The sequence below is a fragment of the Amblyomma americanum genome, chromosome 1 (genome assembly GCF_052857255.1).
Source record: "Amblyomma americanum isolate KBUSLIRL-KWMA chromosome 1, ASM5285725v1, whole genome shotgun sequence".
NCBI lineage: Eukaryota > Metazoa > Arthropoda > Arachnida > Ixodida > Ixodidae > Amblyomma > Amblyomma americanum.
Window position 1 is genome coordinate 238,227,107 of NC_135497.1, and position 21,391 is coordinate 238,248,497.

General features: G+C 41.1%; 1 protein-coding gene across 2 annotated transcripts; it reads left to right on the plus strand.

Annotated features, from left to right (window-relative positions):
- The first annotated feature begins 78 nt into the window (after positions 1-78).
- Positions 79-20,100, plus strand: LOC144114801 (glyoxylate reductase/hydroxypyruvate reductase-like). 2 transcript variants are annotated; one of them, XM_077648770.1, is made up of 9 exons: positions 79-376; positions 451-581; positions 657-729; positions 802-918; positions 7,341-7,435; positions 10,024-10,101; positions 14,314-14,473; positions 17,617-17,747; positions 19,879-20,100. In XM_077648770.1, the coding sequence occupies exons 1-9, from the start codon at positions 192-194 to the stop codon at positions 19,995-19,997; spliced, it is 1,089 nt and encodes a 362-aa protein (XP_077504896.1). In that variant the 5' UTR covers positions 79-191; the 3' UTR covers positions 19,998-20,100. The 2 variants fall into 2 exon arrangements, with proteins under 2 accessions (XP_077504896.1, XP_077504897.1); XM_077648771.1 differs by lacking the exon at positions 802-918.
- The last annotated feature ends 1,291 nt before the right edge of the window (positions 20,101-21,391 follow it).

Genomic DNA, 21,391 nt, shown 5'->3' on the forward strand with positions numbered 1-21,391 from the left:
CAATAGTACGATTGCTGTGTTGCCCTACTTTTAACTATTTTATGTCGCGCAGTGTAAAGTAACGCGGCATATAATAAGGTTAACGGTGAGATTTAATTTGTGGAAAATTTATTTCGGAGCGTCTGCAGGCTCGCGCAGTTTCTCGTGACATGGACAGTTATCGTCCTTCCTTGAGACATTTTTGACGTCAAATGTGGCACCGCTGCCAACCGTTGATAAATGCGCGGCGTGCCTTGTTGACCTTCAATACTTTGACTCTAACTGACACTGTACTGCAACGTGCTGGGATATCAGCAATGGGTCCTGCACGGAGGCCGACCGTGCTGGTCACACGACATGACGTAGCTAAGGAAGCTTTGGACCTTCTCACTGACAAGTAAGAGAGGTTTTTCTTTCGTGATCCTTGAAATCTTGGATTTTTTTTTTTGTGACAATGTGCATGTCTTTCAGGTGTGATGTTGAAGTGTGGAATGAAGACAAGCCGATTTCCAGATCAGCTCTCCTGCAAAAGATTGCCGGCAAAGACGCACTTTTTTGCTTGGTAACAGAGAAAGTCGACTCGGAGTTGTTGGACGCAGCTGGTAAAAAGCAGTCCTTTGTAAGATTGCTCCCCATTTCATTTTGGTTTGGTCACTAATTTGCTGCATCTCTCACAGGCTCCTCATTGAAGGTCGTTGGCACTATGTCAGTTGGTTATGACCACATAGATATTTCACAGTGCACAAAAAGGTAACATCCTGGCGTATTGTTTGTAGTGTGTTATTTCTGATGCAAAATATAGTAGTAAATGTTTTCTTGCAGACGAGTCGCAGTGGGTAATACTCCTCATGTGCTGACGGACGCAACAGCAGAGCTAGGAATTGCTCTGTTGCTAGCAACGGCTCGTCGTCTTTTCGAGGCTCATCAGGCAATAGGCAGGTAGAGAATACTCATGATGTTCTTTCTGTAGAGTAGTACCTGCAGGTTTATTGATATTGGCTTATTGCATTAATCTTCATAGTTGAGAGTAAAGAAAGACAGAAATAGTTCACACAGTCTTTTGTTGCGAGATCTGGAGTAAAGGCGAAAAGTGACAAAATAAAAACATGTGCTATGGCTCCCTTAATGGTAAAATTTCATTGTTGGTCGTGGCTTCTAGAAAAGAGATATGTTCAAAAAGTAACTCTTCACTTTGAAGCAAAGATTTTTTCTGTTTGAGCTACCAAAACAGATTTTTTACAGTAGTTTGTGTATGAGGAACTGCGCAAAAGGGCGAGGACAGGCAGAGAGGAAACAAACATGACACTGCGGGTGCAGACTGCCAGCTGTTTATTCAAGGAAGCGAAAGCACAAGAGGTGGGAACCCAAGGCAGCGACCACCTATGTCACTCGCACATGTACAGATAAACACAGGGAAGAGAAATTTACAAAAAAGCTACAAAAGAGCTGGTAACAATACTTGAGGCCAGGTGAGACAGCAAGGAGATCTGAAATCACACCACACAGGAATTCTTGTAAAAGCACTAAACTATGGAAGCAAGGCTGTAAAAGCTGGTATATTATCTCTTAACAAATATCTGGAATAAAGGCAAAAAGTGATGAAATAAAAACATGTGCTATGGCAACCTAAATGGTAAAATGCAAAACAACAGTTAAAAAGAGTAAAGGCAAAGGTGAGGCGATAAAACGCAAGATGACAGCGTAGATGGCAGAATGTAGAACTATAATCAACCAGAGTAAAGTTGAAGGTGAAGCAGTAAAATGTGATAGATCGTGTGAAAATGGAAAAACAGGCATGAGGGCAGGGTAACTAGAGCGAGCAAATGAATGGGCACAAAAACGGGTTAAGAATTAAAGCTGTGGCCTAAAACTTGTGAACTAGTAAAGACAGAAATGGTGAAAAAACAGCAGATAAAAACATTTTAAAAAATTTGCAAGTGGTCTTCCAGAAAAGTGATTTCGTTCGGTAGAAGCAAGCTGGATGGCTTTCTGATACATTTGTCTTTCGTTTTTACGATGTGAAATGCTACCACTACCTCTCTTTCGGATCTTTCCTTCAACCCGAACAAAAAGCTTGTTTTTTCAAAGATTGGCTTGCAAGGAATCTATTACTTGCCCTAACCCTTACCTTCGCATCCTTTACAATATTTTTCTAGGTGTCCGCTTGAATTATTCATTACTGCCAAGTTATGCTCGCATGCCCTTTCATTAAAACACCTACCCATTTGTCCAATGAAGGCTGCAGGTGAGGGTTGGCCTGTGATAACTGAGGTGATAACTTATGAGTTGGCCAGTGATAACTGCCTGCAGTACCTGGACCTGATGCTTCAGATCGCGGTCAAGCACATTTACTGGTCCTGCAACCCTAGGACTAAGAAGACCCCATTGCTGTTTGAAAGCACACATTCCGAGCTTGTAAAATGCGCTATCACCGTGGAAGCAAAAAATGGAAATAAGCTTCATTCAATAAGTCCAGCTCTTCTGTACCACTAGTTACCCTCAGCGTTTAATCACCAGTGCATGGGAAACTTTATTGCATAAACTGAAGGGTTTCAAAAAGCAGGAAGACACTATCAAGAAAGATCTCCTGCATGTTATACCCTACATTCATTGTGTTTCGCCTAACATCAAAAAAGTGGCGAGCCAATCTTTGCAACACCATGTAAACTTGGCAGCGTATACCCATTGGTGTTTAAAGAAAAGATTATGCCCCAATGTAGTAAGAAGCTTGTAAAATGCGCTATCACCGTGGAAGCAAAAAATGGAAATAAGCTTCATTCAATAAGTCCAGCACTTCTGTACCACTAGTTACCCTCAGCGTTTAATCACCAGTGCATGGGAAACTTTATTGCATAAATTGAAGGGTTTCAAAAAGCAGGAAGACACTATCAAGAAAGATCTCCTGCATGTTATACCCTACATTCATTGTGTTTCGCCTAACATCAAAAAAGTGGCGAGCCGATCTTTGCAACACCATGTAAACTTGGCAGCGTATACCCATTGGTATTTAAAGAAAAGATTATGCCCCAATGTAGTAAGAAGCACGTTAAGAAGTTCACCAAGTGCTTTTCGGGGGTTGTATATAAATTTCCCCTCTCCTGCGGCAGGTTTTACATTGGACTAACATGTAGGTGTTTTAATGGAAAGGCAGTCAAGCATAACTTGGCAGTAATGAATAATTAAGGAGGCCACCTAGCCCAACATTGTAAGGGATATGCGAAGGTAAAGGCAACGGCAAGAAAAGATTCTTTGCTAACCGATTTTTGAAAAAACAAGCTTTTTGTTCAGGTTTTTAATCTGAAAGGGATGCAGTGATATCATTTTACATCGCAAAAACGAAAGACAATTATGTCAGCATGCCGTCCATTTCGCTTCTGCTGAACGAAATCACTTCTGAGAGGCCACTTGTAAATTTCTTTTGAAATTTTTTTGGGCTGTTTTTTCACCATTTCTGTTTTGATTACTAGTTCACGAGTTTTAGGCCACAGTTTTAATTTTTACCTCTTTTTATGCCCACTCATTTGCTCACTGTTGTTACCCTGCTTTCATTTCTGTTTTTACATTTTCATATGACCTGTCACGTTTTACTGCCTCACCTTCATTTTTACTCTGGTTGATTGTTGTTCTACATTCTGCCATCTCCACAGTCATCTCACATTATATTACCTCGCTTTCGCCTTTACTCTTGTTGACTGTGTTTTGCAGTTTAGCATTTAGGTTGCTATAGCACATTTTTATTTTGTCACTTTTTTACCTTTACTCCAGATATTTGTTGAGACAATATACCATCTTTACAGCCTTGCTTTCATAGTTTTTTTTTTTTTCGTTTTTACAAGAATTCTTATGTGGTGCGATTTCAGATCTGCTTGCTGTCTCACCTGACCTCAAGTACTTTTACCAGATCTTTTGTAGCTTTTTTGTAGATTTCTCTTCCCTGTGTGTATCTGTACATGTGCGAGTGACAGGTGGTTGCTGTCTTGGGTTCCCACCTCTTGTGCTTTCGCTTCCTTGAATAAACAGCTGGCAGTCTGCACCCGTGGTGTTGTGTTCGTTTCTTTACCCTCTGTCCTTGTCCTTTTGCGCAGTTTCTAACCTTCCTTGAAAATGAACCAACTAGCTCGCAAAACCGTCCTACTAAAGCATGTGCGGCTGCTGAAGTTCACAGGTTGAGCTGTGAAAAGTTACACAGAAAAGGAAACTTAACTGGGATATTTTTTCAAATATAGTTTGAAGCACCATGCAAATTACATTACGGTAGAAAGTAGCAACCATGTGAGTACTGCTGTTCAATTTCATGACCTCAGGAAATGGGTTGCCCAATAGTTGGAAGCATGTTATGATTAGGTTTAATGAGACATGGCCATCAAACACCATTTAGCTTTTTCCTTGAGAGACCAGTCAAGCCACAGTCACAGTAATAGTATCACAGAAGTAGTTTTGTTTTAATCCTTTAATGGCATTCAACAGCAGCAAGAAAGGCAACTAATCAGTGTGCTTAACAGGAAGAATGAAAGAGCGAGCATCCCTTTGAAGCCAAGCAAATAATTAATTACTTTTAACCTCTGCATGAGTTCAGTGTACAGCAAGAAAAGAAAGCTATGCTGCTGTTCCAAGTATTTATGGTTGAAGAGAAAGTCTGCCTGGTCTGAAGGTAAAACCTGCAATCACCACCTTTCCAGGGTATTTGCTCTTCCACTAAGCTGATCTGGACAGCTTGCAGTCAGTAGGGAAGGGCCAAATCCACCAACAACTCAAAGCTGTGATGATGTTTGTCCATTGTATTCAGCATAATTCCCCAAAGTAAACGAGGCTTCAAATGAGAATAATTATTATTAACATCCACCTGAGGATATTTAATAGGTATCTGTGGCATTCAGCCGCTCAGCACAAGTTTGCATTTCCATTCTTGACTGCAATGGATGCGTTGTGATGGTGGTGAAATGCAAAAAACACTCTTGTACCGAGATTTTAGTAGGCACGGTAAAGAAATCCAGGGTAGTCAAAATTAAGCCAGAGCCTTCTGCTATGGTGTGCTTGGTTTAATATGTTTTAGCTTGTTAAAAGTTGAGGAATGCTCTGAGAGCACATTGGACTAATCTTCCAATTAACAATCAAAAAAGAGTAAAGTGCCCTAATTATTGCACTCCTGGCTCGTACTGTGAAATTCTTGTTTAATTCTTTTCTTTTCTCTTCATAACAGAAGCCGTTCTTATCTTTGTACAGTGTTGTGTCTTTCTGGTACTCCCAGACTTTTTTATTCTCTTAGAATATTCGGAGTAGCTCAATTAAATTCAGCATTATTTATTTTGATGTTTGAAAACTCCAAAAGCTCATTTAACTTGTTCTAAGCAAATGAGAAAAAATCAGGAACGCACATGACATATGGTGTCACATTTGGATTTTTGCAAAATATATATATTTTTATTTATTTGCATATTCAAATATTACTTCTAAAAAATTGTCAGTGGTGGTAGGGCTTATGGCATCAATATGTCCAAAGAAGGCCTGTTTGATTCTTCACAAAGTCGGGCAGCTCAAGCATGCAAACTTAAACCAATGTAGGAATACTAAAGCACCTATTTAAAGCAGCTGTGACGAAATGTCTATTGGCTTATATCCTGTCTATCACATGAGCTGTCAATTGCTTGCTTTGTGCTGTCACTGCTACTTAATAACTAAACATTTTCTTGATTCGACTCACTCTTTTGTACATACTGTGTAAGTGCTTGCCAGTAAACACTGGCAGAAGTAAATTGCTACCTTTGCTGTACTATTTTTTAAAGCCATGCCTATCATGTATGATGTTTGTGGACTAAAAATTGGCTAGTTAGTATGCAGAGATTTGTGCTTTAAAGAAAGCAAAAATATTTCATAATACGTGCAGCAACTTCATTCTTCCTAAGCTGAGCAAACAAAAATGGTCGGTGTTCCATTCTTTCAATGTGTTCTGCTACTCGGTGTAAGTTCGTAGTTCTGATCCTGCCCACAGTGGCTGCTTTTCATTAAAGGTGTCATGCGAAAATGTCCATTTACTGATAATTTGATGCATCGTAGGATTCAGTTCTGTAATTTGGCATTGATTGTGGAGAGAAGCTGAAAGACTATTGTTAAACATGGCAGCATAGCTTCCCATTGAGCATTGTTAGCATTTCAGCATTACTATTTTGAGGACTTGTTACAAGAGTGCAGTTTTCAAATGTAGTGGCATGAATAATGGGCCATAAAATTTCACAGCTATGTGATGTCTGTGTATGAGCTAGTCAATCGCGTAAGGTAGCATCTGGATGTTAGATGCTAATTCAGGTTTCATTAATTCATTATTGATTTGTTGTACAGCTTTACAGAAACAAAAAACATAGCTCGCTATGTGAAGAAATTTCTTTAATCGAAAATTCATTGCTAGACCTGAATTTCATAATATTCAAATGGTTTATAATATGTTATTCAGCTTGGTTTCATTATCTAGTATTCATCCAAGTCATTTGCAAGTAAGCAAGGCAAGGGCTGAACTAGCAATTGTTTCTTTGTGACCAAACTTTTATTAAGTGCTTTTGCACTCTAAGTAGTTGGCATGGTGTCTTGCCACAAAATTTTACTGTAGAGCTGTTGCATAAAAAGATGTTATCACTCTTAACAACATACGTTTTGATCCCGAATTCTGATCGGACAAAAACAGATATTATGCTCCTTGGGGGATTCAGGGCGACGCTCTGAATGGCCAATTAAAATACGCTACAAATTGCATTCATTCTTAGTGTGCCCATCTAACAGGTGCGTTGTAATTCCAGAACAAACACATACGAACTTGTGCTCTAAATTGAAAATTTTTCTGTGTGTGGGAAAAAAAATACAAGTTATGCATAGAATACTCTTCATTTTACTCTATTTTATTTTATGTTAGGTTTGCAGTGAGGAGCAGGCCAGAACTTTATTTTAGTGTTGTGCTTTGAAAAGTATCAAATGTGCCCTATCTTGATGTTAAAAGTACAGGGGACCAAGGACAACAGGAAGCGGACAGGACATGCCCTTTCTTGTCTGCTTCCTGCCATTCTTCCCCTACGCTGTTGAAATCAAGAATGAATTAACAACTCGCTCAACTCTTGTTCTGCTTTAGTATCCTCTCATACCAAGTGAATGTTTTTTGGAACAGCTCAAGTGAGCATTTTTAAGGCTGCTGTTATCAAATAGGCAATGTCAAAAGAGGCTTGCCTAACAATTAAAGACGTTACATGGCATTGACTTGACTCCTATAGCAGCCACCTGCTTATCCTAGCCAAAAAAAAACATTCCGACACTTGTGACTGGCTGACATCAACACACTCCTTGCTCAAGAAATCTTTTTTTCTGGCTTAATATTTCAGTGGAGAGTGGGCCAAGCAGGCATGGAGCCCAACATGGATGTGTGGCTCAGAGATCAGGGGGTCCACTGTTGGAATTGTCGGCATGGGCAACATTGGCAAGTCTCATGTCACCATTAATTTTAAATCATTCATTTGTTTTATCACTGTACATGTTTCGAAAAGCGGTTCGTCATTAACTGTAGATGGCAGAGGAATATAATGACACATTCATTTGTTTTATCACTGTACATGTTTCGAAAAGCGGTTCGTCATTAACTGTAGATGGCAGAGGAATATAATGACACAATTATCATTCTCAATTTACTTGTACTGCATGCTGGTGTCTCTGCACTTTGAAACCTTTACGTGTCCTTTCCATCTACATCAACGGGGAGGTGTTCAATTGACGCCTCAAGATAAACCTTCATTTGCCATTTTATTTATTTTTAAATAAAAGCTGTACTAGAACATTAATAGCAAGTGTTTTTGATGGCTGCCTTGTGCACTGTGCAGTCTCGCATCATCTGATCTCTGCAGCGTTGCAATTTCACATTGTGCTGCTTTTTCTGTTGCTTCCTTCAATGAAACGTGATGAGAAGAACTCAGTACTTGACGCATATCTGATCAGGCCAGTGCCATGCATAAGTAGCTTTTTTGATGAACGGTTAGTCCATCCTTCATCACTTTAACTAGCTCTTTGGGCATGACTTCTTGTGTTTTTCATGACTATTTTAGTGAATGGTATTTTCCAAGAAAAAGTCCTCTGGTAACTGTGAAGGTGCCCAGAAACTACCTGTATACTAGTGGTGGCCATTTCATGGTGAGGCTGACAAAGGTTGCATGCTGTGGGGCTGCTGTAGTGAGGCTCAAGTGCTGGTATGCAGTCACTTGCACAGTCAGCAAAGACACACATACAGAAGTTGCTTTCTTTATTTCTGTTCTGCCAGTTGTAATGCCAGAAATCCAGTAAAAGATAGCAAACAAGAGCTTGGCCACCTGGTTTAGCAGCAGCAGCATCTGACCACAAATTGTTAGGTTTTGCTTAAAAAATTCTCTTTTCTGGTTTTTGCTGAAAAGCCCGAAAATACTGTGCTGTTTAGAGCCTTGGTTAGTGACACATGGTCTTGTTCTTTCCAAAGGGGCAGTTATGAAACGTCTTGCAAGGTAAATAATTGTGCAAATTTTGCCTTGTTGCTTTGAAATCTTGAAAACAAAATGCGAAAAGTTGTTGCACAAGATAGGAAAGAGGCAGTGCAAGTGCTCATGTTTCCTTTTGGTCAATTTTTTCACGCTGTTTTCACCAGTGCGATCAATTTACTTTACAGAAAGTGTTTGACCCATGGACAGTTTTGTGTTCTGAATTAGTGTAATTGATACTGTGCAGGGTGATCCACCCTTAGGGTGAAAATTCGAGTGTGTGGTCGCGTTCTTCGGAGCACCAGTGCGTCCGTCTCAGCCCGCACCAAAGTGAAATGGCAGACGACTCGAATCACCACCTCCAGGTCCTTCTGTGTGTATCACACTTTTGTTCAATGCGCGACTGTGTCCTTCACAAGGGCGCTATGAAGAGATCGGTCACACATTCGCTTGTTCACCCTTAGAGTGGATCATCCTGTGCTTTCTTATAATGTTCAGTGAAAAAAAAAGAAAACTGTGAATACTAAACACCTATATTTAAGCTCAGTCTTCTTTTGAAGTATTGAGTAATAGGGCACAATTTCTTGTCAACATGTAAGGATGTGTTACATATAGGGGGTTCCTGTTAATTAAACTCACTTAAAGGTGCACTAAAAAGGAATCTGAACTCTTCTTTTTACCGCGGGAACTCTATCCACATGTTGCGGGCATTCTTAGAAACTTCGAATTTTTGTCCGGTGCGGCCGATCGCCCTAATTAAATCGGATTAAACGTCCCGGCTCCCGCCTTTTTTTTAACTCAACGCAGTAGGTAGGAGGAGTCAACCAACGTGTCAGCCAGTCCCGTGGTGGCTTGCCGCTCTGCCATCGGCGGAGTGATGCGTAAATCAAAGAGTCCATGTGTATTTTTATTTCTGTGGGCTTAATTTGCGGCTATATTGTCTGTCACTGAAACTGTTTATTCACAGAAACCTAAAAAGCAAAATAAAAGTGAAAGCTAAGCCGCCACTGGACTGGCCGAAAGGCACTCCACGTGTTGGTTGACTCCGCCTACCTACTGCGTTGAGTTCAAAAAAAGGCAGGAGCCGCGACATTTAATCCGATTTAATTAGGGGGGCAATCGGCCGCACAGGACAATAATTCGAAGTTTCTAAGAATGCCCGGAACGTGTAGATAGAGTTCCCGCGGTTAAAAGACGAGTTCAGATTCCTCTTTAGTGCACCTCTAATTAAAACTAAAACAGCCACTTTATTCACGCTGATGCTTTGGTGCTGTCAGCATCAACATGGCTCCCCTTTAAGTTCAAATTATTGGGGGTCAAGTGTACAATGTTGTGTTGCTTCAACCAAGGGGCATGAGAGATACAAGCACTAGGACACTTAACAGAAATCATTTTATTGAGGACTTTTAGAAGGGCTTCTGAAAGTTGTTGCCCTGATACATACAGGGCAGTAAATCAGTCATACCTAAAGATAGGGAAATACAGTAAGATATGCTTACACGAAACAGTGATGAAGACTTGCACTTCTGTTACTTTAGTCATTACAATGTCACAATTCTGATTTCAGGGTTTGGAATTCTTGAGAGGCTAAAGGCATTTAAGGCATCAAAGTTCCTTTATTTTTCAAGAGCTCACAAGCCAGCAGGTAAGTAAACAAGATAGTACTAATACCAATTATTTGGCATGCTTGCTGTAGTGTCGACATTCATTGCAAAGCTTGAGGTGGTCTCCTACATTGTGAAGTCTGTTTTGAATCAGGCCTACAAGCTCTCTTCATCCATCTTGAGTCACTGAACTCTAAATATTTTACGAAATTAGGTGGGTGAGTGTTCAGATATACCAGGGGTCTCAAACTCGTATTGCTATGTAGGCCGCATTAAAAAAATTTCATCTCCCGCGGGCCAGAAGCCGGAAAATAATAAAAAGAAGGGGAGGGGGTAAATCACAATGGTGTTTTTTTTTTCTTTTTTTGATGTCTGAAGAGCATCAGTCTTGCAGTGTGTTAAATAAAGGAAACTATGAAGATGTAATTGGCCTTGTCAAGAAGAGTTTTTATTTTTGAATCGCAGGAGTTACCCTTTTGGCCTTGTCAAGAAGAGTTTATTTTTGAATCGCAGGAGTTACCCTTCAGTTCTAAGCATGATGCTGGCTTGAGCTTTAAACATTGCTTAGCAGCGACAAGGGTGCAATTTCAAGCATTAGGTCTTGTGCAGACGGTATTTGCATGGTGGCTCTGAGGTGGTCGTCTGTCGTCCTTGAACGCAGAGTAGAGTTGTTCACTTTCAATAAAGAGAAGAGGTTTTTGCACAAGTATGTGCTCATGAACATGGCAATGATCGTTGACACTTGGTGCCACAGAGTTGGAAAAATTGTCTTATCTAAAAATGCGTACAACTCTGGGAGACCTAAGTCTTCATATTTCTGTCGTAATGTGGTGCTTGCTTGAAGTTCGGTAAGCTCCATTTTCATGTTGGGCTCAGGCCGACTCGCATAGCGAAGGGTCGAGAGAAAATTTCGAATTGTTTGGAGAGGCTGTGGTTGTCTTGAAACCGAGTTTCGAATTCTTCCTTGAGTTTGCTGAGCAAACCTATGTAAACATCACAAGATTCTTTGTCAGCGTGTTCTAGTGACTTGAAAGTTGGAAAAAGGCCCAGCTTATTCGGTTTTATCTGTCGCCGCCAGAGTTGTAATTTGGCCTGAAATGCACGAACGTCCACGTTCATTTTCGTTATGATTTTTTGTTGTCCCTGAATTTTTACAGAAAGTTCAGGATGTTCGGGTGATCCAATATGTATGTGCGAAATGCAAGAGAATGAAATGTCTTCTCACTTGGCAGCTCGGCAATTGGCTTATTTTTATCCTTCAAGAAGCTGTTGATTTCATCTTTGAGGTAAAAAAATCTCTTGTGCACTTCTCTGCAGCTCAATCAGTGCACGTCTGTGTGGTATAGGATCTCCTGATGATCGCATTCTTTTCTTGTAATAGAGAGGTGAACTGACAGTGGTTGATCGCTCTTGAACGAATGAAGTTCACTGCGCCAAACACAATGCCCATTACAGATTTCACATTCAGTGTCTTGCTGCATAGTGCTTCTTGGTGTAAGATGCAGTGCGCCGCCACAAACTGTTCAGTGACTCCAAACCCTTCAAGCTTCGTTTGCAAACTTCGTACAAAACCTCCCCTGCTTCCTACCATTGATGGAGTACCGTCGGTTTCCACACACACCATCCACTCCCACTGCAAACCGGTGCATTCAACAACTCCTTCGAGCACCGAAATGATATTCGCTCATGTAGTGGTGCCTTTCATCGGGACAGTGTCTATTATTTCTTCTACGCTGAGATTTTTGTCTGCGCCCCTAATGAAGATGGCACACTAGATGTTATCATATTGTCAGTGCTTTCGTCAGTGATGAGCGAAAAGGCTTCGAAGTCCTGGCATTGGTTCGTTAAGGAGTTTTCAATGCTGTGACATATCTTAGCAATTCTCTCCGCAGCCGTATTGGGTGAAAGGCTTACCTTTCCGAATTCCTTTTTCTTGCTAGGACGGGTAGCGCATGCAACTACACACAAGCAGTTTTTCACAAAACCCATCAGTGAAAGGTTTTGCAGATTTTGCAGTTAGATGGGAAATAATGAAGCTTGCTGTTTTCCGAGTGACACGTTTAGTTGATCCACTTTGTCATCGTGGATCTTTCCAGTTAATGCACTGTACTTGTCATGATGACAGGACATGAAGTGGCGTCGCACACTTCCGACAGCAGATTAAACACATCACCTTGTCCCACAACTGAGTGAAAAAATACGGCTGTTCCCAATGAGGTTGAAAACACCGCTTTTCATCTTCATCTTTTCGTTTCGTTGAAGCCTTCGACAGTGACATTTTCCAACACTGAACTTTCACTGCAAAGAGCCTGTGTTCTTACTGTCGCAAGGGCTTAGAAAATATTTTAATAAATGTGGTAGAAGTGATACACAAGTTAGATCTAGATTTATCGCCATATGGTGTTCGGTACAATGGCGCGCCTAATACAGCTTCCCGAATAATGCTGCCAGGGGTGAGAAAAACAGGGAAAACCCTCCCCCAAAAAGAATGTGTAGTATGCAGCATGTGTATTTAAACATCTACTAGCGGGAAGTGTGCTATGAGGCATGCAACAAGTACTTCTGGCTAAGAAGGCGACTCCTCAGCAGAAACTGTGTGCCTTTGCAGGAATGCTTGCATAGCACTACATTTATTGGTCGGTACTCACTTAATGCTCTGAAGGAAACAAGCAAAGGTGGTGGCCAGCTTAATTTTGTCTTCATTCTGCATGCCTTAACACTACTCTGGCATCCCTTAATCTCCAATAGCTAAAATTGGTAGATGATCATCTCCACCAGCTAATCATGCAGCCGTTCATACTTGCAGCCTTTCTCACCTTGGTTGCCTGAGCTGCAATTTTGGCTGTTAAACTACTTAAAATGGGGAAATGTAAGTGAAGGTAAGAGTGAGGTTTCAGGAATGAGGGAGGACAAAGCTTTTGTACGGCTGCTGGCAGTCAGGAAGTCCGTAGCTTGAACAGGAAGAAATAAATGGTAGATGGGGATCCTTTGTCCTCCTTTCAATAAGGAGGTAAGAACTTAGCAAAAGCTGCAAGCACCACTCCCCCCCCCAACCAAAGAAAAAAACAAAACACGCAGCTCTTCTAGACTGCTCACATAGGCAGGCTTTGTGTGCAATCTGAGGTGCGCCTTCGGCATCTTCAGATCTTTCTTTATTTGTCTGTAGATGCCCGTTTAATCTTTGGAATACGCTTTCACTGAATGAACAAAACAGCATTGTTGCCAGAGTGCCGCCGGAGACGGATAGGTAATAGGGGAATTTACAGATTGCCTGTGTGGTGGCTACTGGGAAGTGCATCGTCAATGCCTTTTATTGCCACCTCAATACTTTCGCCTCATACAAGAGGAAAGTTAGTGATTCACAGTCACAGTTACTGGCTTTCAATTTCCACACTAGAGATTTCCACTCAGGGACAGCTTTCTGTGGCTCTGCAGTGAAGGCTTCGCAGGAAATGGAAGGAGGCGGGCTTTTGTCCCTGTCATGGGGAGTGGGTTCGTTGTTTGTTTTAAGGTGGTGGAGGCGTGAGAGAGAGAGAGGTGGTGAAGTTGACTCGTGAAGCTGACATGAGCTTTCGGAATAAAAGATTAAACTTGAGGGCCCTCTGTGGGCTGCATGTTTGAGACCCCTGAGATGTATTATAGTCGGACACAGCTCAAGAACCAAGTGGCAGGTGCCCATTAAAGGAGGCCCTCCAGCCAATGGCATCGACCAATTGTCATGGCTTATCAGCTAGTCTGGTTAATTTCTGGCTAATCCCCTTGCATTTGCAAGCCCCGTGAGATGCCACACTAGCAGGTGCAAGGGTTGTGACCACGATATCATGGTAATTGTGCCACGTTGTTGTCTGGAGGGTCTCCTCTGAAAGGCATTTCCCACTTTTAGTTGCATAAACTGCAGAGTTTATGAAATTGAGACTCATTAATTCTGGTGCATGCGAGACATGCAATATGCTTGAAAGCAACTGCAAAATCATATTAAGTTCACTCGCTCGCATATCTTTGTTTAACGCAGTGTGTATCTTTTTTTTAAGGAGTTTTTCTCATGCTTTTTATACCATTAGTTTTATGTGAGTGTTCACTTTATATGACAGAGAGTAAGAGAAAGAGACATTAGTCAAGTCACTATAACAAAATCAGAGCTTTACCTAATTTTAAGTCATAAGCTGCTTCCAAGGGAGGTGTGTTTCATGTAGTAACTCCTGCATTGGATTATGCTTTGAATGACTGTTCTTTTTTTTGTTCTGTTGATATAGCTGAGGCATTGGGTGCTCAGTTTACCAGGCTGGATGAACTGCTAAAGCTGTCAGACTTTGTGATCGCCTGCTGTGCCCTCACACCTGAAACAAAAGGGCTGTTTAACAAAGAGGCCTTCAGCATGATGAAGAGCACAGCCACATTCATCAACATAAGCAGGTATGCCAGAAATAAAAGTTTGACACTATGTGCTGTGTTGAGGTCCAGTCAGAGGTACTTATTTATTTTCTCACTTCTCACTGCAGCCTTTTCTTCTACCGAATTTCAGCTCAACTTCATAATAAATCTGTACTTTAAAATCACTCTGCATCTTGACCGCCGAGTTTGTTGTCCTTTGCTTGGCATTGATCGCTGCTAGGTTATTGAGTTCATTTATTTAATGCCCTCTATCTCTCCAGTTGCTGATGGAAATTACGTATTGGGATTTTCTCTGTATGACAGCATTGAAATCGCAATGTTGTGGAGGCAAGAACAGTACACACTGCAAGGTGCATTTTTGCAACATTGCTTGAAACATTGGTACAGTCAGTTCAACATGGTAGTATGAAATAATGCTTGGTTGGTCCTATGGTTCATTATCTTTAACAAACATTATGGAAAATAACAGTGAGGTATGAGTGTGCCAAGAGTAAGATGACCAGGTTGGTGAAATATCCTGAATGATATTTCTTTTCTGACTTGTACTTTTTAAAGCATGAAGGCTACCTTATAAAAAATTGCTCAGCGCTTCCTTCAGCCCTCATTAAGCCCTCTGGTCAGTTGCGAGTATGTGAAGCTATCACCGCTGTATGTATTTTGTTCATTTTATATTTTTTTAACTCTTTGAGCAGCAATGCCACAGCGGCATCATGTCTCCCCAAAAACATGAAAGGACACTTGAGCTCCGCCTTAAAGGGGTTAATGGGTCCCTTCAGCAGTCGGGGCTCCTTTTTTGTGTGTCACTTCATACACACGGGCACTGTTCTTTCTTTCGCCATCACATAATGCTTAACTCACCCTTGAGAGCACAATGCGATAGCATTAGAGATCCCTTTCGCTCAAGTGCTCCTTCCCTGTCACCTAGTTTCTGCCTACATGCTCATATATGCGGAATTGGTCATTCTCTACTTTACGTTCATGGCTCGCAGAGAGTCCTCGCACCACTCCTGGCACAGTGGTGCAGCAGTTATGTGATGCGCCACTGCCCCGGCAGGTGGCTGTTTAAGGGAGGACATGGCTTCCAAATCACGAAAATCTTTAAAGGAAATCAAATTTTAGAAAACACCAGATTTCGTATGTTTGAAGTCTTTCTATTATTTGCATCCCGAAAGATTTTCCTTGAAAGAAGCCCAGAAGTGGCGTTAAAAAATGTTTTCTTGTCACCGTAGGTAGCAAAAAAACTGGCTGAGATCCCTATGAAAATGCCATTTTTCTCAAAAATGTTTTTTGACCTTACTGCCCTGCTTGTAGAAGGCATATTATAACAATGGCTTCATGCATTTTCTTGCAGTTTGTTGCATTGTGTTTCTCGATAAGCTCTTTATGCAGTGACGTTCCAATACTTCTTAATTACTTTTTAATTTTTTCACTCTGTCACTAATTTGACATGATGGTAATGAGTGCATTATGCAAGCATGATATAATGTTCTGTGTCGAAAAAATTCGGGTTGATAAAAATATTTAGAGAATGATCCTGCATGAACCATTTCTTTGGCTAAAATTTAGAGGGTCCCTGAAAGGGGTGTTTGAGGTTGTCTATAAAATGCTCGCATTATGTAGAGTATAGGCCAATGAGCATGCATGCCACGTACAAGACCTCAAAAGCGAGCCGATAATTTACAGTACAATTTTTAAAACTACCACTTCCGTGCCTAGTGGCGACCTGCGGGGCTGGCCTTTTGCCTGAATCCATGCTCGTTACGTCAGCATCCGCGCTTGTTACATCATGTAGAGCTCGTTATGTCAGCAGCGAACTGCTAGCATTGGTTTAGCATTGGTTCGAGCGCGTCAGCAGCTGGCGGAGGGGGCGAGTGCGAGGGGCCGGTGGAGGAGCACCACCATTTCAGCGTGCAAAAAGTGACGAGAGGAGAGGCAAAGGTTCGAAGACACGGAAATTCAAATTTTGACTACAGATAACTCAGCTTCCACAAAACGAATATAAAAAATTCTTGCTGGAGGATATTTGTGAAGCAGCGTCCTTTATTATCCTAGGCACATCGCATCTTTGTTGAGACCCCCTTTCACAGCCCCTTTAAGGGCAGCTCTAGGCTCCTACGATGTTTTGTAGTCATGCCATGCTTTCTGCAAGTTTGGTATAGCAATGAAGCACACAAAAATCTATAACATCAAAACCACTGAAGATAGTTGAGCAAAAATTTGTACTTATTCATACAGTGCACTTGCCAATAAGCGTGCCAGATTAAATCGCTCTGAAAGTCATGTTCCCCCGTAATATGCAGCCACCATTGGGGCTTATGAGACACGAGCAACCTCTTACAACCAACCATTCATTTAACTTCTACCTGCCACAGTGGCCAGTTTGCTTACAATCCAGTGGGCAGCTTACCATTTGCCACGGTGGACAGGTCGTGATGGTCACAAGGTCATGTGACCTAGATGGCAGGTGGGACACCTGCTCATCTCGACACGCCGACGATGCCAGGGTTACCGCTGAATGGAACCCTTAATGCTAGCGCATTAAAATTTGGCTCGCCGCTCCACTATGAAGATCCTGGCGCCGTTCATGACTGAATAAGCTTTCAGGCATTTGCAAGCGACATTCGTTCATGCTGCCTGTGTAATAAAGCACTGAATGAAAGTTACCCAGCAAACCTGTTACGTGCTTTAATGTGAAGTGTAACACAACACCATTCATAGTTTGGATTTCAGTGTTAAACATATTAGTATAAAATTTAGTAACCATCGTTTTTTTTTTCTTCCAGGTCCATGATTCATAAATTAGAGGGGTGTTGAAAATCAAGGAGTGTTTAATTTGGAGATGGGATGCTGCCAAATTTTTTTTAAATTTGTTTTTATCAATGTTGCAGGAGGCATCACTTTGGTTACTGTACTTGTAGTTGACCACAGTTTATCATAGGCAAAGCATACATGCATGTTGGTTTTATTTTATTTTCATTATTTTTTTAAAGCTTGCTATAGTTCTTTCATGTGTAATATATTGGAATTATGATCGGAAGTAAGATTTGGAAGTCAACGTCAACTTCTGAAGTATAGAAATCTAAAGACTGGATGGATGAAGCAGGTCACATTAATGATGTATTCATCATGTGGCTCCTGGCATTGGCTCTTTTTTCCTTTTGCAGGGGCCAAGTTGTAGATCAAGATGCACTCTATGAAGCCTTGAGTAGTGGAAAAATCAGGTCTGCTGGCTTGGATGTTATGACACCAGAGCCACTTCCCGTAGATCATCCACTTTTGAAGTTGCCAAACTGCGGTGAGCATATGACTTCCTTCAGCTGTAGTAGTTGCAGGGCAATATAGCATAGTGAATAGGGCAACATAATCCCTTTGACACCACCTTTTTTTCCATATATATGTGAAAGAAGTTTATTTGGTGAAACCAGCAGTCAACTGTGCAGGAGATTTAATTGGTACTCATTGCTGCAAACAGCTCGATTACTGAGCATTTGAGCTGAAAGCAGGGCAGAAGAGCAGGTTAAGAATGAAAACTATTGGGCATAATGTGGCAGATAACTTTTTTTTATTGTGGAAGCACTACTTCACTAGCAAAGCTGAAAAGCCTTAGGTATATGTGAAGCTTCAACCTTTTGACAGAGCACCAGTGGCGAAGGCCTCGTGCCGCTGCTCTGTCAACGCACGGAACCGGCACCCCCCTTCCCCACACACGGCTGCCGATAGCGGCTGACGATAATACCTTGCATACAGTTGCCTTTGTGGCGGTGTTGCCTCAAGTGCTTCCGCACATCCTACTCTGTTTAACTATGGTAAATAAAACCCTACCATTTTTTTTCCGGATGAATTTTAAAAATTTAGTGGCATTGTTGTGAGCCAGTTATAGTTAACTACAGGTCTCAAAATTGTGATCTTATTTCTTCTTAGCCAAATACTACAGTTTAGTGTCCCACATGTTTCAGTATGTGTACCTTTCAGAATTGATAGAGCCATATGGGTAGCTTGCATGTGAGACTAGAGACAGTGCGGAATTTTCTTCCACATACTAATACAAACTTCAACTCTGAGCCTCAAGATGCTTTGCTGGGACTGCTTGAAGTTTGACGTCTTTTAAGGCATTAAAACTTCTGTTTCAGCTTTCTGTACTATGTAACAGTAAGCACATTAGCATACCTTTTCCGAACTTTTATATTTATCATGCCAGTATTTAATTTAGGGTCAATATTATGAATTTAATCGCCAAATTTATTACTCCTTGGCAGCGCATATTGATCGGCTACAGCAGTCATAGTGGTTGTGTCAGTTCAAGTGTTGCTGGCACTTATTTTCCTTTGCAGAGGAAAGGCAAAGCACAGCGCAGTTATGTAAGAGGCTTTTTTCTATCCAAGAACATAGCAGACTGTGAGGCCTGATAGATCTGATCAAAGTATGTTTGAAGATTATCACCATTTATTAGAGAAAAGAAGCAACTTTGTGGCACCTATTTACAACTACAGGTCCTATGCTACTACAGCAACATCACAGTGCCTCAACTGCCACTTTGACGTATTCAAATGAATGAACAATCCATCTGACGGCAGTACACTTTCAGGATTGGAAGCATCTATCGCTGTATCCATTGTTCTGAAGGCCATGGAGCGAGCAATACAACTCTCATGTTGGGGCATCTCAATCACATCATTCTGAGCTTGCAGCGCTAAGACGTGAGACAAGAACAAGGTTACCACAGAACAGTGCTTCCCTTGTGGTTGTTCCACATCTTTTGCTGTATAATTTAGAACAGTGCAGTACCAACTCACCTTGCCATCCTGATAGCAGCATGCACATTGCTTCCTGACACCTAGTTCAGCAATGTTTTCCATCATCACTTACCTCCACAACTGGTCCCCTGCTTCAGCCAGTTGGTGCTGGCTGCATGGATCACTCCTCTCGGGGATTAGAGATTAGAGTCAGAATGTGGGCCCAGGCCGGCATTAGTGCAGATATGCAAATAGTTTGAAGTTCTAGACTGTGGATCCAATTAGCTAATGTAAATGGGGGGGGATAAAACTTCTCCTGCATGTTTCTCCTATGCATGTAATATTTCAAATGCACATTTGATAGTGTGATTTGCGTGGTTGTGACTTTCTTTCTTGGCCTTGTGTTAGGATTGTTGTTAAGTTGTGTGTTGTCCACACGTGCATTTACAGAACATTATGTTTAGGGTCCTGAGCATGATTCTGTCATGTAATGTGGTAATTATATGCACCCTACATTGTTGCCAGACACTTGTAATCGTTGTATAATTGAGTATTCTCTCCCAGTTATTCTTTTCGTGCATATTGTTTGCATGCTCGTGACTGGTATCTGTCATCCTAATTCATAGTATACATGTGCAATGTAACATGTTTTGGCACTGTGGTGAGACTGTCATTTTGTTTTTCTCAATGTAGTGATACTGCCACACATTGGCAGTGCAGCCACAGAGACCAGGACTGCAATGGCTGTTCTGACTGCACAAAACATCTTGGCTGCCCTCGATGGCATCAATATGCCTGCTATGGTGTGTTGACTGCCACCAGCAAGTCATGTACACAGAACAATAGTTTTCCTGGACATAGATATGTATCAAAGAATGTAGCGGTATGTTATATTAATTATGATCTACCATTGTTTCTTTGGTATGTAGTATTTTTTTAGGGTTGGTACTGAAAACAGATGCATTAATAAAGGAGCATTATACAAGTGGTAGAAAACAGGTGAGCAGTGACTCGTAGCTCAAATTTTATTGGACACCTGAGAAGATGTATGGAAGAAACCTGAGCAAAACACATTAAATAAACTGAGAAACAAAGCAACAAACTATGTATGCCTGCATTTAGTACTACATTTACCTTGCTTAATGAACTCAAATTCTTTATGATGCAGTGATATGTATCGACAATTTGCTAATGTGCTAGTCACCGTTCTTCATGATATGATACGCATCGGAGATTTCCCAAGCGTAGAATATTTCATAAGACCCTTTGTTTGGTACACAATTGGAAGTTATTGTGCATTTTTATTCTACTCTGTATAGTTTTTCTGGTTGCACACAAAAAAACGGTTATTGATTTTATGTTAAAAAAAATCTATTTACCTTCCTTTTTGTAGGTATCTCAGGAACTGTGATGCCAAAACAGGATATGCCTTTCTGTGATTATACACACAATCATTGTTGTTCTGCATTAGTATTTTAAAAGAAATTTCTTGCATGTAGTGGTAGACCTGGTAGTACACTTGCTCAGCATACATTTATTGAGAATGACTTTTGCTAAGCCATTTTAATAACCATTTCAAGCTTCAGCCCTTTCACATCATTGTAAACCTATACAAACTTGGAGTCCATGGTAGAGAGAGGCTGGTGAGATGATTCTTGATAATCACAGAGTGAACAATGGAGGGAAAACCTCACGAGGCTTGCCAAAATTTCGACGAGAGAACTTGTTGAAAGACTAAGACAAGCCCTCCTGTAGAAATGTTGGCAAGTGCCCTGAGGTCTTCTCTCCCTTGTTCACTTTGTGACTATACAAACTTGGCAAATCATGGGGCGCCATTCACAAATACTTTTTATCAAAGCAGCACTTCTGCTAGCACTTATTGGCAGACTTCCCTTCATGAATTTATTCGAAGATACCTTAAGGGGATGCATGTCAGATGGCCAGACGGAAGGCATAGAGTCCTTGCATAGCCTCTGCCACAGCTATGTTCAAGGTATGTTGTTTTCACGTTTGCACATCATGGCTGGTACTGATAGCATCAATCCTTTCATGCCAGCAGTTTACATAAACCAGTGCTAATCGAAGTGCAAAGTCAGTTTCTCTAAAACTTACAAAGTGCTTGTTGAATACTTCATCATCATCATCTTTATTTCAACTTGCAGCACATTCAACACATGGAATTATGAATGTTACAGAAGGAGTAGAA

Bases quoted from the DNA above. Each gene is read 5' to 3' on its own strand.
- LOC144114801 (XM_077648770.1), top strand. From the start codon at position 192: ATGTGGCACCGCTGCCAACCGTTGATAAATGCGCGGCGTGCCTTGTTG. The intron at 377-450 runs GTAAGAGAGGTT...CATGTCTTTCAG, and splicing joins TTGGACCTTCTCACTGACAA to GTGTGATGTTGAAGTGTGGA. The intron at 17,748-19,878 runs GTGAGCATATGA...TTCTCAATGTAG, and splicing joins TTTGAAGTTGCCAAACTGCG to TGATACTGCCACACATTGGC.